The sequence below is a fragment of the Aspergillus glaucus genome (genome assembly GCF_001890805.1).
Source record: "Aspergillus glaucus CBS 516.65 unplaced genomic scaffold ASPGLscaffold_4, whole genome shotgun sequence".
NCBI lineage: Eukaryota > Fungi > Ascomycota > Eurotiomycetes > Eurotiales > Aspergillaceae > Aspergillus > Aspergillus glaucus.
The window spans coordinates 525,592-540,734 of record NW_019170456.1 but is presented as its reverse complement, the minus strand read 5'-3'; the positions used below and the strand labels follow the sequence as shown (position 1 = coordinate 540,734).

Below are 15,143 nucleotides of genomic sequence, written 5' to 3'. Positions count from 1 at the left end.
CAACTATCCCTAATAGTGCCCGGTATTGTCCACTTAAAGTTATTAGTTAAATCACAGAGCTTAGCATCAATAAAATGCCCCATTTCCAACTCCCATTCGATAAAGGGGGATCGTGGTGGGTTTTAGGCAACCATAAAAAAGCTTCTCTTTCGTTTTGCATGTCCTAAAAATACTCCGTTTGTATAGAGTACTGTCGCACATTCTGTACAGTACGGAAGTATGGCACCGTAATTTATGTATCATCAGGAATAAGCCGAATGAGACGTAGTCATTAATTATTATTGTATTGAATAAGAATAATGAGATTGTTTCCATACTATTAATCGGAGTGATGGCGCCATGCTACTCCGTACATAGTACGGAGTAGAATACTGTCAATCCCTCGCTTCTTAGCCACTCATCCTGTATCAAGTGGCGCCGGGAGTGAGCGTGCTACTTGGCATTGATGTCGATACAGGATGATCAGTGATTATCCATACTCCTTATCAGAGAGCAAAGGGTGCTTGTATATTTACTTCTAGAACAATGCGTTGTAGATAGAGGTCATCATTTGACCATGTTCGTGTACTCCATACTCCGTACTGCGTGTACCAATGATGCTACGTAGAACAGCCGAGGATAGTCATGTGGAGTCCCGGACGGAGCGTAGTGGAGAGATCAGTGAAGAATCTTAGCGATCGAAAATCACAGTCAGTGACTGTCATTGAATGGCTGCATCCCTGAGAGACTGTCGAGCGCATCAGAAGCGAGCAGACTGCAACCATAACGAGTAAGCCGATGGCAATATACCTGTTACGAGTATCGCATAAATAAAATGCACAATAGAATCCCGGTTAGGGCATACGGATGATGGATCAACCGCAAGCGAGAGTCTGGAAGCGTCGCTCAGGCACAGGTCATTATTCAACAATACGCCCAAATACGCCGGACCACCAATTGATTTCGGGACATTCCCTGGTCCTTCGCTCGAACCCGAACCAGGAATCACAGACCACCGGAATCGATGTCGCCACTCTTAATTTAGGAGCTTGTACGTATGTATTCTACGGAATAGTACTACCGGTATACCGAGTACAGACCAGATTCTGGCGAGTATTATTCCGAATGGTACTCTGGACGGGGAAGACTAGGACTCTATGTGGTCGCTGAATTCGGTTGACGGGTTTGGCATTTGACACTGTAAGGTATGTAACTCTCAGCTGCCTCGATGTACGGAGTATTTGTAGTTAGTAGATGGCATTCATCCAGGAGGTTGGTTTTTTTTATTTTTGCCTTATCTGCTCTGGGACGATACCGTAAGGTGTTTTGTATTGATAGTCGTCGATCGTGGCAAATTCTGAATTGAGCTATTCACTGAGCTGTGTTGGCCGTCTTTCTCCAGGTATTTATAGAGCTAGAATCGAACAATGACAACAAGCATTGTGATACTGGACTACGGAGTACAGATATATGACATGGATGCATAATAACGGACGGTATGGTGTTACCATAGATATCCTGATTTCTGTATGGTATGGTTCTGCATGAAGTACTCTGTATTACTAGCCATTCTAGTCCGTACTAGTTCTACGGGTAACTTACTCCTAAACAAGATTTGGATCTTCTCGATCCTCAATACTGGGACGAAACCATTCAATTCTAGTTATCGATCATAATTGCAAATAATAGACTATGAACCTCTCATTCCAATGCTTTCAGCTTTGATGATTGTGGTTGTGGCGCATTCGGCATACAATTCTGCATTCTGTATTGGTGTTACTGAAAACAGAAACAGAAACAGAAACAGAAATGGCCAGAATCGGTTCTAACAGCCAACGCAAACAAAAAATGGCTGTGAGTGGCTGACGATAACCGGGCGGGGCTAGTATCCTAGATATTGACCAATGAAGAGCGACAACAGCAGCATCGATTGGCGATGTGTTACACGCTGGGACCAACTAGGGGGCGCAAAAATCGGTTTCATTTCCGGTCACGAATCAAGGATTGCAGCGCTTTCGGCTGTCATAACAGTAATGCTCTTGCCAGGTACCGTATTGTCTTGCTGCCATTGCGTGTGATTATTGGCCAGGACCTGAATCAAACTACCGTAAATAACTGTATCGTAAATACCATACCGGTCCACCGCGCGGGTCACGCCTCCTTTCTTGTCCTCCCTGAATGAAAGCCCTTTTGCCTCTGGTTGCGCTTTCTCTCCTTCATCATCCAGTCCTTCTTTTTTCTTCTCTTTCTCTTCTCTTCTTCTTCCCTTTCCCGCCCGTTCCTTCTTTTCTTGTCGAGTCTCACTTTGCGCCTGTCCCCGGCAGCTTCCTTCGTTTGGCCCCTTCCCATTTAACCCTTCGCTCGTTCAAATCCAACTGTTGGTTCTCCCTCTTCCCCCACCCCAAAAGAACGCTGCTTTCTATTCCATCTCTCGAATAACCGCTTACCATCTCGTTATTATCCAGATTGCATCTCTAACTTTCACTACTCGATTATATCGGTACGTCTTGCATTCGGACTCGCACAGGCTGTGTTTCGACTCGGTTGTTGCTCGAGGTTACTGCGCTCGACCGTTAAAACTCAGTCCCTGGTCGCATTCGAAATCCATCAATCCCTTCCTATATCGTGATCGAGGAGGACTAACGAGGTTTCTTGATCAGAATAAAGAGCTATCACAATGGCCTTTCTGAAGTACGCTCTTCCCGTCCTGGCGGCGAGTCAACTTGCTCTCGGTTCCTGTGAGTGATCCTCAATTGATAATGGGTTGTCCGAAGGATTGGGAAACTGACAAGGTTTTAATACAGCCTGCGGTGAGGGCAAGACCATCAAGATCTCCAGCCAGAGCGATATCGACGGCTACAGCTCGTGCAAGACCCTCAAGGGTGATGTCGAAATCTCCGAGGAGGTCGCCGACACCCTGTCCTTCAACAATGTCGAGAAGATCACCGGTGGTTTCAGCTGCACTGGTGCTAGCAACCTTACCTCTCTGACTGCCCCCAACCTCGGCGAGATCGGCGACATCTTCAAGCTCGATGGCCTTACTGGTCTCTATACTCTCAACTTTGGCGCTCTGAGCAGCGTTGGCAGCATCAAGTTCACTGCTCTTCCCCAGCTGCAGAAGCTTGAGTTCGCCACTGGTGTTTCTGAGGCCGGCAACGTTGCCATCACCAACACTGGTCTGTCCAGCCTTGACGGTATCTCCCTCAACAAGGTTGGTGACTTTGACATCACTGAGAACACCAACCTCAAGACTGTCAACGTCAACAACCTGACCGAGGCCACCGGTCTCATCAACTTCGCTGGTAACATGGACTCTCTCGAGATCGAGCTCCCCAACCTCGCCAGCGGTACCAACATGACCTTCCGTAACGTCAGCAGCGTTTCCGTGCCTTCTCTCCACAACTTGACCGGTCAGATGGGCTTCTGGGGTGACAGCTTCAAGACATTCAGCGCCCCCAACCTCACCGAGACCGGTGACCTTGCTTTCAACAACAACGCCAAGCTCTCCAACCTCAGCATGCCTCAGCTCGAGACTGTCAACGGTGGTTTCCAGATCATGCGTAACGACAAGCTTGCCAACATCTCTTTCCCTAGCCTCGAGACCATCACTGGTGCTATTGACTTTAGCGGTGCTTTTGACAGGTGAGTTCATGCGTTCATTTCTATCATTCTGTTGGCACTGCTAACACGACTACTAGCGTCGACATCCCCGAACTGAGCAACGTCAAGGGTGGTTTCAACATGCAGAGCACTGGTGACTTCGACTGCGACGGTTTCGACAAGAAGCACAAGGACAAGGTTATCCGTGGTTCGTACACTTGCTCCGCCAAGAAGTCCAACCCCAAGAGCAAGAACGGCCAGTCTGGTACTTCCAGTGGCACCTCTTCTGCTGCTTCTGGCACTTCTACTTCGAGCGAGGGTGCTGCCCCTGCCAACATTGCCAACGTTCCCGCCATGGGAATGGCTGCCATCTTTGGTGCTCTCCTCCAGCTCGCTATGTAAAAGCCTTTCCCCTGTTGATACCAGAGAGATGCGTTCTTTATTTCCCGTTTTTTTTTTTTTTTCTTCTCCATTTTATACCATTCTACTTCGCTCCAAAGAGTTGTGTAGAGTCGCTTAATTAGCAAGGGGTTCTCTTGTCCTATTTTATTTCTTCTGCTGTTCCTATAATAATTTGAGTCTTGAGGGAGATTCGCTCATTTGGTGGGTTATGTCCTCCGGAGATAAAGGTTTCATCGTTCCATCGGAAAGGAGTTTGTCTTTTTTTCATTGATTGTTGGTTTGCTTAATGTTTCTAACCGCCATTAATTCGATACGACTGTTTCTGAGATGTTCCTTTGCCCTACAGAGTACTATAGCCAGCGAGTAGTTCATGAGTCAAGTCACTTAGTCTGGCCGCATGCTGCTTCCCGCGGGCCCCGGTTGCTGGCGGCGGGTGGTGGGCACGTCCGAGCGGCTGCTGTAGACTCAGTTTGGTAGTTGATGTGCATCAAGCTTGCAGTTAGCTGGGTTGCCGGCTTTCGTGGCCGGAGTGTGCGGCGACACGTTCGTTTTGCGTTTGTCGGACGAGGGGAGGATGATGTCGAAAGCCGAAGGATTCGAGAGATTGATTGCCAGCTGTCAACGTCCCCGCCGTTGTTTCGGATTCTACCGTCGATTATCGTCCGGTGAGCAACGTTTAGCAATGGTGAAGTTCATGACCGGCAAAAATGGTTTATCTTCTAGCTAGTAATACTGCAACTATACCTACAAGGCAATCTCCATCTACCCAATCTATTGGCATCAATTCATCAATTCCATTGTTTAAACAGCTATCGATCTCTTGTCCCATCGTAAAAAACCCCCATGAGGGCGGGACGGGCCTTGTACGTGTGCATGGTACTCCGTACTCTGCGCGCATACAAGTACATATGCAACTATTCTACGTACAGCATTTCGAACAGAGAACGAGAGGACGAGAGAGTAGGAAAATAGAGAGCCACCTGTAGAAAGTAGAGAGACTTTACTATCCGCGACGAAAACAGGAAGGGTTCATGTGATACATCACATCGGCAGAAAAGCATAACAGATGAGGGGAACCGTGGTCCGTACTTAGTACGGAGTACAAACAAATGTACTTACTTATTTGTAGATGGAGATGGAGAATCAAATCGAACCGTACTCCGTAGATCCATCTACGTATCTACCATCTACATATCTCTTGGAATGAGCGGGTCGATCGACTATCGTGGACATGGGCTTCCGATTAAAGTGTCGGAAGTAGGGGAACTAGCTTCCACTGAGCTTTTTGTGCGTGCTCAGTGGTCGGGAAAAATAGCCTGATTACTCCGTAACTAGTCTATTCCTATACAAGTATACCTTCGGTATATGTAATGGCGCTGTGGGTATATTGTATGTTCTATGGAGTACTATGGAGTATGTGGTCTTGCCTTGCTTGCTTATTACCCGTCTTCTCTGTAGCGTGCCGTCCCGAGCATGTCATGTATAATGGACGGAGTACGCACAGAACACGAGTGGTGAGTTAGGGAGTACATATAGTTTGGTAGTTGAAGTTTGCTACGCGATGTGTTGTACAGGTGAACGAGGGATGTGCCGTATACTCCGTAGTACACGGAAAGATAGTAACAGAAGATAGACACCGCAGTTTACACTATTCAGATGAGTGTTTATCCTTGTTTATTCTTCTGCCCTACGGTTTCTATATCGGCATTCCCATATACAGACACCCAGACCAATGATCTACCGGAACATCGAACAATATCCCTTGAGCACCTCAGCACAGCCGGGAACTACCCCTATGGTAAAGCTGTAGCTGATATGATATGCCATGATATAATTCAATATTATGATCTATGCCCTGCAAGGCGCGCGGGTGGAGTCCTACACACACATCCGTCTCTTCTATCCGTCCTTGCACATATATCAATCGTCACGTACTTGTACATGTATATCTCATTCCATATGTACGCATGCACACCTTGCATCCGCGTACATGTTCCCCATAGACCCGGCCAGTCCGACCCGTCCCGGGGTCCAGGATAGGCCCTGGATTCTTTTTCCCTTGGTCTCCAGGGATGTCATTGTATGTACATGTATATGTATATGTATGCGCCTGGAAAGAGAAGTTCGTACTTTGGTGCCATGTAGTACTTGTATGTTCTGGATACTATATAATAGGATTGTTCGGGCCGGGATGCGACTGACTCGTGGATATGCAGGTCGACCTTACTGGTTGGTTAGCATTTGTTCGTCTTACTCTGGTAGCGATACAAGGGCGGAATACCTTAATGAGAGTGCGGCTGACCGTGGTTTGTCTTTCTTTCATGAAGGGTGGTCTGGCGGTTCTACTGACTCGTAGAGGCTCATTCACTGTACACAGATACTTCTGTGTACTATCTACTTTACTCCGTATCTACGCTAAAAATATGGAGTAGTACAGAGTACCCCGGCTATACTATCGAGTCGCTTATTGGTTCGGGATTCTTAAGATTATTTGTTATTGACAGGTGGACCTGTTGGTATATTTTCTTTTTTCGGATATGTATAGTACCCTGTACGCCGTAGGGATGTCTAATTCATACATTTCATACAGTACGCGCAGAAGCAAGGTCAACATACTTTTACTTCATAGCCACTGTGGCTTCACCCACAAGAACTGAACACTGCTAGTGGCAATTTTAAAGGTGTTCAGCTCCGTCTTCTCCGTACAAAGATGTCCTACTCTGTAGACGAAGTATAAAGAGCATGAATGACTTGATGCAATACGATCAGGCAAGGGCAAAGTACTTTTGAAGCTTCTATGTATATACTGGATGTACACTTGTCCTACGCAGACTGTACGCCATGCATACATGTGCGATGATAGCCAGTGCATCCGCTCTTCGTGGGAGTTGTGCGTGCAAGTACGGATACCTGCCCTTGCCGGAAGGATAATAAGTTATTGGTGGTAATGCAATAATTCTCGGAGGGGTCAAATCTAGATTATGTTGGTATTCTGGTTACTGGGTTTTGGATTCAATTATTTCCATGACCAGGTCAGTGGTAGCTTGTTCTTGTTCCACGGTACTGTAATCCATGTTCATGGATAAAATAGGTACTTCTGACATAGACAAGGTAGTCGATTGCGCAGGGGATATATATTGATATTCTGCGAACTCGTGTTTTCGAACCTAATCCCAGTGTTTCTTGATTCATAGTGTAAGCCACTCGTATATCCTCCGTGGACCCCCGTACCGACGTATCATAATAAGGTTCATATTATTTCTACGGGACTATATACCGAGGCCAATGGCGATCTGGGACATACGTGGAGAAAACAACAGACGAGTCTCGACCGCCGGAGAATAACTAACCAACGCCAATGCAGCTAGCCATGCAGCGGAAACCGCATCCGCCTATACGAAGAGCAGAAGTAAGGTTGAGAGATTGCGCAATGTGTGCGATGGCTCGTGCTCGGCTACGTACGTGCAAGGATGTTGTTTATTGATTTAGTGTAAGATGATTTATTTGGAACTTTGCTGGGTGATTTACAGAGTTGTGGCTGGTGTATACTATGTACAGGGTATCGGAGGTTTAACCTACAGTTGGTAATGACCTACCCGATGGGGTTTAGTGGATACTACACCGCCGATATGACAGCTCAGGTTATGCCCTGAAACGCCCGGCCCCACTGACGGCCAACCTCCAACCTCTCTATTATCCGTCCACTGCCCGTCATTTCATCCTCCATCCGGTCTGTTCATAATCACTGGCAGCTATACGCATCGAATATCTTGGCGATGGCTCTTGCTTGTTCGAGCATGACAATGAGCAGTTCGTTTCATTGTTCAATATCCCAGTTCTTAATACTACTTTGCTATCAACGCCCATCAAAGGACCCCAAAGCCTCCCAACCTAAACGCTCGTATTTGGCTGAGAATTGAATTGCTGCGGACTAACTAGCGATAGCTTATTCATATCAAGATACCAATCAACAGCATTTCCAACTCAACTCTATCCGGAACCGTGTCCGGAAATAATTATAATTTGGCCCTGACAGCCCGTCAGACCCCGGTCATTGGATTCGTCCCGATTCTTCGGTGTCGTCTATCGTGGGAACATCGTATTCTTCTGCCTTACATTCGGAGGACGGGTATATTTCGTATGGCATAGGCCAATGTCATTATGATCCCGCACAGATCTCGTCTCATGTACAAGTACTTTTTGAGGCTGCTGCTGAATTGAATTGAGCCCTCGCCCGTAATGGCACAATCCTTGCTTCCTGCTATTTGCCCGGAATCTTCTTCCGACCCAACCCAAAAAAAAAAAAAAAAAAAAAAAAAAAAAAAAAAAAAAAAAAAAAAAAGGAGCCTCCCCCGTTTCCGCCCCCTTGGTGAATGGAGAACGGATGGATGGAGATTTCGGCTCCCTCCTGTCGGTGCATCGGATTGTTTCGATGTACGATGTACGCTGTATGGAGGAGCATCGCTGTGCAAGAAAACCTTCTACGATCCCTGTTGTTGCATTTTCCGTACTTTTGTCGCTTTATGCTTCCCCGGAGATGGAGATACCCTCTTTCCCCTCAGTGGAGATCATTCATCATTGCTGTAGCTAAACCGCCAGATGTCCACTTATGGCGGTTTGTGCACAGTCAATGCGAAAGAGGTGAATGAGTGCGATGTGCTGTTCGAGGAAATCCCGCGAGCTACTGTGTTCGAGCTGAATGAACTTTCGATGGAGCCTCATGGGCATTTTGCCACGATCGATGAATTTTGCGGGTGTCCATTCGCCTGCCGAGACAGACAATTATTGTCATCACTGGGAAAGGGCTTGAGCGCTCGTTCTCTCCACTTTTCTGGTTCTTCTGATCTCTCACTTTTCGCCTTCCCCAGGTGAACGGACAAACCCCCCCCCCCCCATAGAAATCCCGGCGTCTCTGTACCATGGATAAGCGCCGGATGAGCTGTTCCGTAACATGTACGTCCATAAACTAGTGGACGAGGAAGTGCTTCGCAAACCGCCAAACGTCCAGAACGTTTTTACCGCAAAAGGACGCTATTCCGTTACGGATGCATCATGAAATCCATAGAGGCAACAAAGCCATTGGCTCAGATGAACTATTGATGGGTGAGATGCAAGGGGATGCAGGATAATCGATATTCAAGAGATACAGATGCATGCATACATACGTTCACCACAATACTTTCTATGTCCATGCCCGTTTCCTATTTTACTATCCCGGTGACAAATCAAGGGTCCCCGGTCCTTCAACATCGCAGCTTGGGACATAGAATTATTAGAGATACGTTGATTCGTCGATCGGGGAGCGGACGGCAATTCGTTTTAGTCTGTGCGATGCTTTGTGACAGAGAGACTCGTTTCTATCATCCTCACGGATGCACCGAACACTAGGGCCTCTGCGTTCTCCTCCACATACCCCCCTGTACGGTTGTAACTCTGCCGGAATCGCCCTGTTGCTTCCCCGCCACGATGGGGATATGGGGATCATGCTGCAGAATTGGTTCGAAAAAAACAATAACCATGATAATACGCATCAATATTGATCGATCTGTATGTCAAGAGCCACATCCACATAAATCTGTTACGGCTAAAATCGGTTTCCCGGTTGGATCCCGTCGCAGATCCGCATGGATTATGATACATCCTGGCTTCAATCCGTGGAGAGATTCCAAGATGCTGCTGCTGCTAATGCTGTCGATGATGCTGCAGTTCATCGGATCATGGGGGCATCTCGAACGCCACCACTCTCGATGAAGAAAGTACTTTTGACCTGTCTTCTCCTGTTCAGTATCTGCAGCTCAAGATATAAAACATGCATCCGCACCAGGTACCTGGGTTTCTTCATCAAGCATTTCATCTCTGAGTTTCTAACCTCGTGGATTTTGCAATCATATCCAGTACTTTGTTCTCTGACTATCTTTCGCTTTCTCTCGCTTTCTACTTGAGCCCTTACTGTCGTTTACTTAAAGGCCTCTTGCCCCTCCTTTGCCAACTAGAAACGACCAGTGTGATCATTGTGCAGACTCCCATCCCTTCTGTTTGGTCTTGTCTTGGAATATATACACCTATATATATACGTTCAAAGGCAAAGGAGACAGAGACATACATACTCCTTGCCCGATATACACGCGATTGACAGACATTATCCTCACATATCACATACACCACTCTTCTATCGTTTCTAGCATCCCATATCAAGATGTTTGAAGACATGGCACAGATGACAGGTGACTTCTCGCGCCATTGCTCTCTTCCGTGAGTTTCCCCCTGGTCTATACCAAGAAGATCTCACATTCTAACTATTATTTCAGTAGCGTTCGCTCTTTGTCTTCCAATGGTGCTGGTGCAGTGGACATGAGCGATGACCGCCGGTTACCCCCTCTCCCACGCGTCGAGCCCCTTCCCCGGGGCCCATTCAACCCATTCAACGCCAGAACCTTTGCTCCCAGCCCGTCGACTTCTCAAGATGCCTTCCCGGTCAAGTCATCCTGGCCAACACCGGAGACCCTGGTGGCCCCTCCCTCGCCCGCAAACTCTCAGGACAGCACTTGGCAAGACTCGTTTTCTTCCCAGAAGACCATGGAGTGGCCTAGTGATCTTTCCCAGAACGAACTCGTGACCCTTATCGCCCCCCGAAACATCAACCGCAAGCCCCCCTTGCAGCAGCTCTGCGGACGCAAGCGCAAGGGGAGCATGATCTCCACTGATCCCGATGACCAGCGGGAGAAGCACCGTATCGCCGAAGGCAACCGCCGCAAGAACCTGAGTCAGCTGCACCGCGAATTGGACAGCCGTATCCATGACTTTTTCCTCGAGCGCGCCGGATGGAACCCGGGCAAAAGCCTCCCGCAGTCCAAGGAACACATTGTGCAGGGTGCCATCTACCTCATCGACTTTATGCTTCTCATCATCATCCACCTCATCCGCCAGGAGGATGAGATGCCCCAGCACCTTTCGGAGAAGCTTCAACCACAGGTCCGCTGCATGCAGCTCCAGCAACTGGTCTCCAGCCTGCAGCAGCAGAACCAGAGCGTGCAAGCACAGCTCAAGACCATCAAGCAGGAGAAGCAGATGCTCGAGGAGCGCAACCAGGCACTCGAGTACCAACTCAAGGCCTACGAGAATGTCTTTCGCGTCCCCAAGAGCGAGACCAACAGCCCCCAGATGTTGGTTCCTCACCCCGACACCACGGCCAACACCAACAAGCCCAAGAACCTGCTCCCAGGCTTGCGCGTCTTCTGCGATGAGATCGCCACCGGCAGTCCCGAGGCTTCACGCTTTGACGGTATTCCCATTAGTGGGCCGCTGTCCTTTGGAGGCCGCTCCTATCTGAGTAGCACCCCGCCTACAACAGGGCCTTCGTCCCCGGTGCACTCGTACTCGGTTCCCACCTCGCAGCGGGAGTCTATAATGCCTTCGCCGTAGGCACCTTACCTTTTTATTGATCTGTTTACTTTGTTTTGCATATATGGGGCATATTTCGGCCGGCGTTCATGTCGGGTGTTTCTCCTTTCCTTTTTCACAGCAATTTTCTGGGTCATTTGAGTTTAGCATTTGCATTGCATCTGTCATTTATTCGAGCACAGTTCCACGGGTCCCTGCATCACATCACATCACATCGCAGGGTGCAGGGCGCAGGTTGCAGGTTGCAGGTTTGGCTTAGCCATACCTGGGAGGAGTTCTTTAGCGAGTTCGGATTTGGAGAAAGGGGGAAAAGTTGGATTGGGTTTCTCTTTTCCACTATATATGTGCATATTGGATTTCTTTTTGTGTATACTTTGGCTTTTTGTTGTTGGATTGGGATGGGATCAATGGTGTGTTGATATTTGGTGCATATAACTGGTTGTCCTATATACGCTTGAACCGTTATTTTATTGGGTATTTATCTGTCATTTAGCAGCTTTATATGATTTCTTTTGTATTCCAATTTGGTATTCTCTCTATCTAGTCTTTCTTTCTATCCAGTAGTCATATTGCTTACCGTGCAATCCGAAATAATAATAGGATTCAAAAGTGATTGCTGAGCAGTTCTCTTTTCGACGAGGTATCTGGCAGTGAAGAGTATGAATTAGCCACCAAGTCGAACACAGATACGGCCCTCGCGTCGGGCGACAGGCTGGCGCATAGTCTATTGGGCTACAAAATAGAATGTTAGTTTTCTCCTGTTTCCCATACCTAGTAGTAATCCGACGACCCCCGTGTGATACAGTTTGGACGGATTACATCTTATACATCATCAGTCAAGCAACCCCATCTTCTTCGAACTTTCCCAACTCGACTTCGAATAACCTTCTGAGAGATCGGAAAGTCTCTCCTGTGGCTTGGGTCAGTTGCGCACGCGACAGCCACCTGGATTGGGTGTTTCGAAGTTTTTGTCGTCTGGTCCTGGTCGTGGATGCTGATTTACCCATCTGAACGTTGTTATACTTTTGTACTTGCTTGCGCAGCCACATCCATATATCGTGTAGCAGGATTGGCTTCTGGTAACAGGCGTTTCTAGGAGGACAGGACAAGCCCCTATTGTCGTCCTGGTCTTGTCCAGGGTTCATTCACATAAGTAATTCAAAGGATGATACTCCTAACCAGTTTCTGATGACTGTGTCCCGCGCATATTGGTGGACTGGGAATGAGTAAGGTGCTCAACCATCTGGCAGCCATTTAATTTCATGCCATCGATTCCTGTCTGGTACATTAGTGATGCCAAGCCTTGGAAATCATGTGACATTTACTGCAAAACGAGCATTCAAGTATTAGAAGGGGAAAGTCGAGATTGCGCAGAAATGTGCTCGTATAGATACGAACTGGATGACTGTAGTTGATATTTGTATCTCATATACTTCGTACATTGAAGTGAAGGTGTGCTATAAAAAGGGGCGGGTGAGACCGACTGTCACAACGAAGAAATTCTTGAGCAGATCAGCGTCTTCGCTTTCCTCCCCCGGTCTGGCTGGCCTTCTCGACTCTTTCTCCAACCTTCTTTCTTCTCTTCGCTTCTCTCTTCGTGTTTTCTCTTCTTCGTCTCGTGTCCTTTTTTCGCTAATAGTCATTGTATTATCTTCTTTTCGTCGTTCACTCGTTTACTTTCCGAGAGCCGCCTCTCCGTCGGGTGTGATCCCTGGCTCTCATCGCCCACTTCCCTCTCTTCCCTCCTTAATCGTCATCAACCGATTCTCGCCTCATCCGCCATCTCAATCCGACTATAGCGCTTCCGATTCGACGCGATCGTCTCGAGATTCTGCGATAAACGACTCCCCGCGATACGTATCGTACATTCCGGTCAGGGTCTCCCCCCGCTGACTTCCGTATTCGTTTGGCCGGATCAAGGGTGTCTATTTGTGGCATCGAGACTTCGACCTTTTAATCGACGCATACCATCGAGTACCGTGGATTAAGGGATAGAAACGCCCCGAATCGATTGACCCGATAGGCAAGGTGTCGAATTCGGTCTAGAAAAAGGACAATATGCTTCTCCCCAAAGGTGGTGTAACATGGAAGTCGGCCAAGGCCAGGTTGCCTCCATGGAGAGCGATTCTGGTGCTGGTAACAAGGACTCGCTTTCTGGTGTCTGTCGCTATTGCGGGCTTGCTGATTCTGTTATGGAGTGGGATCAGTAAGTCTGCATCTGAGATGCAGAGGTAGGCTTTATCCTTCACATCTCTCGATTATCGGATATACTGATGGATTTCGATGCAGCTTCTACTGTTATGGCTCCTCCAAGTCGCCCATGGATATGTCCATCAATGAAATGGTCGAGTGGAACGCCCATGCCCAGACACCTGTCATCTTCAACCACCACGAGCCATACGAGGTGAACTCCACCTCGATCTCGACTATGGACCTCAACCCCATCAGATCTACTTCCAAGGCTGCTGCGAATGGGGAGCGCGTGCTCATCCTTACCCCGCTGAGAGACGCCGCTCCGTACATCCAGAAATACTTCGACCTTCTCTACAAGCTGACCTACCCGCACGAACTGATCGACCTGGCCTTCCTTGTCGGTGACTGCAAAGACGACACTCTCGCTGTTCTTTCGTCCGAGTTGAACCGTATCCAGAGTCAAACCGAGGAGAAGATTGCTTTCCGGAGTGCGACCGTTGTGCAAAAGGACTTTGGCGCGGATGTCGAGATGAGCGTCGAGGAACGCCACTCGTTTGCTGCGCAGGGACCACGTCGCAAGTCCATTGGACGGGCGCGCAACTATCTACTCTACTCGGCTCTGAAGGCTGATCACTCTTGGGTTTACTGGAGAGATGTCGATATCGTGGACAGCCCCGACAAGATCATTGAGGACTTTACCGCTCACGACAAAGACATTCTCGTTCCTAGTATGTGTTTCTCGCATGAGTCTACTTGATATATGCTAATCATTTGCAGACATTTGGTTCCACCGCTACCGAGATGGTCATGACATTGAGGGTCGTTGTATGTGGATCTCAGTTCCGTCCTTTTGAGAATGCTATCTAACTCTGTTTGCAGTTGACTACAATTCTTGGATCGAGTCCGACAAGGGCCGCAGGCTGCGGGCGACTCTTGACACCAACACGGTTCTGGCAGAAGGCTACAAGGAATACGCCACCGGCCGGACCTACCTCGCCACCATGGGTGACTGGAGAAATAACAAGGATGAAGAGATTGAGCTCGATGGCATTGGTGGTGTGAACATTATCGTCAAGGCTGATGTCCACCGTACTGGTATGTTTTATCTGATCCGTTCGGTTTAGTGAGGTTTCTAATTAGTTCAGGTATCAACTTCCCCGCCTATGCTTTCGAAAACCAAGCCGAAACGGAAGGGTTCGCCCGCATGGCCAAGCGCGCTGGGTACCGGGTTTTTGGTCTTCCCAACTACGTGGTTTGGCATATCGACACCGATGAGAAGCCTGGTAACGCTTAAGCTCAACATCTGTGACTTGGTTGTCGATTGACCAAGTATCTACTTTTCCGCCATGTCTGAATACCCCATCTTTGATAGGCATGGTGTCTTCAGTTCTTATGTTGTTGTTGATTCCTCTTTTTTCTCTTCTTTTTTTTTCTTTTTTTGGAAGGATGTTTGAGACAAACCTAATGATTGAGATAATTAAGTCTTCGTGTCGCATTCTCGGGATGTATCTGTTTTGTTTCCTGGCGCTACGGGGGAAAACGATGTCGTTTAGCGGTTTTTGAGAGAA

General features: G+C 48.0%; 4 protein-coding genes across 4 annotated transcripts; all 4 read left to right on the top strand.

Moving 5' to 3' along the window:
* Positions 1-2,656: 2,656 nt before the first annotated feature.
* On the top strand, positions 2,657-3,981 carry ecm33 (GPI-anchored protein Ecm33; the record flags this gene model as incomplete). Its single annotated transcript, XM_022540074.1, has 3 exons — positions 2,657-2,717; positions 2,784-3,621; positions 3,678-3,981. 3 exons carry the CDS (start codon positions 2,657-2,659, stop codon positions 3,979-3,981), a joined length of 1,203 nt encoding a protein of 400 aa, XP_022403784.1.
* A 6,196-nt stretch (positions 3,982-10,177) lies between these two features.
* Positions 10,178-11,403, top strand: ASPGLDRAFT_119416 (putative HLH DNA binding domain protein; the record flags this gene model as incomplete). The annotated part of the gene is made up of 2 exons (XM_022540049.1): positions 10,178-10,233; positions 10,290-11,403. 2 exons carry the CDS (start codon positions 10,178-10,180, stop codon positions 11,401-11,403), a joined length of 1,170 nt encoding a protein of 389 aa, XP_022403783.1.
* A 1,252-nt stretch (positions 11,404-12,655) lies between these two features.
* Positions 12,656-13,623, top strand: ASPGLDRAFT_1125488 (uncharacterized protein). Its single transcript, XM_022539603.1, has one exon. The coding sequence runs from the start codon at positions 12,784-12,786 to the stop codon at positions 13,273-13,275; it is 492 nt and encodes a 163-aa protein (XP_022403782.1). The 5' UTR covers positions 12,656-12,783; the 3' UTR covers positions 13,276-13,623.
* ASPGLDRAFT_120536 (ANP1/MMN9/VAN1 family protein) lies at positions 13,441-14,869 on the top strand (the record flags this gene model as incomplete). Its single annotated transcript, XM_022540145.1, has 5 exons — positions 13,441-13,613; positions 13,672-14,303; positions 14,353-14,400; positions 14,455-14,670; positions 14,721-14,869. The coding sequence occupies 5 exons, from the start codon at positions 13,441-13,443 to the stop codon at positions 14,867-14,869; spliced, it is 1,218 nt and encodes a 405-aa protein (XP_022403781.1).
* Positions 14,870-15,143: the final 274 nt, after the last annotated feature.

Bases quoted from the DNA above. Each gene is read 5' to 3' on its own strand.
- ASPGLDRAFT_1125488 (XM_022539603.1), top strand. From the start codon at position 12,784: ATGACTGTAGTTGATATTTGTATCTCATATACTTCGTACATTGAAGTG.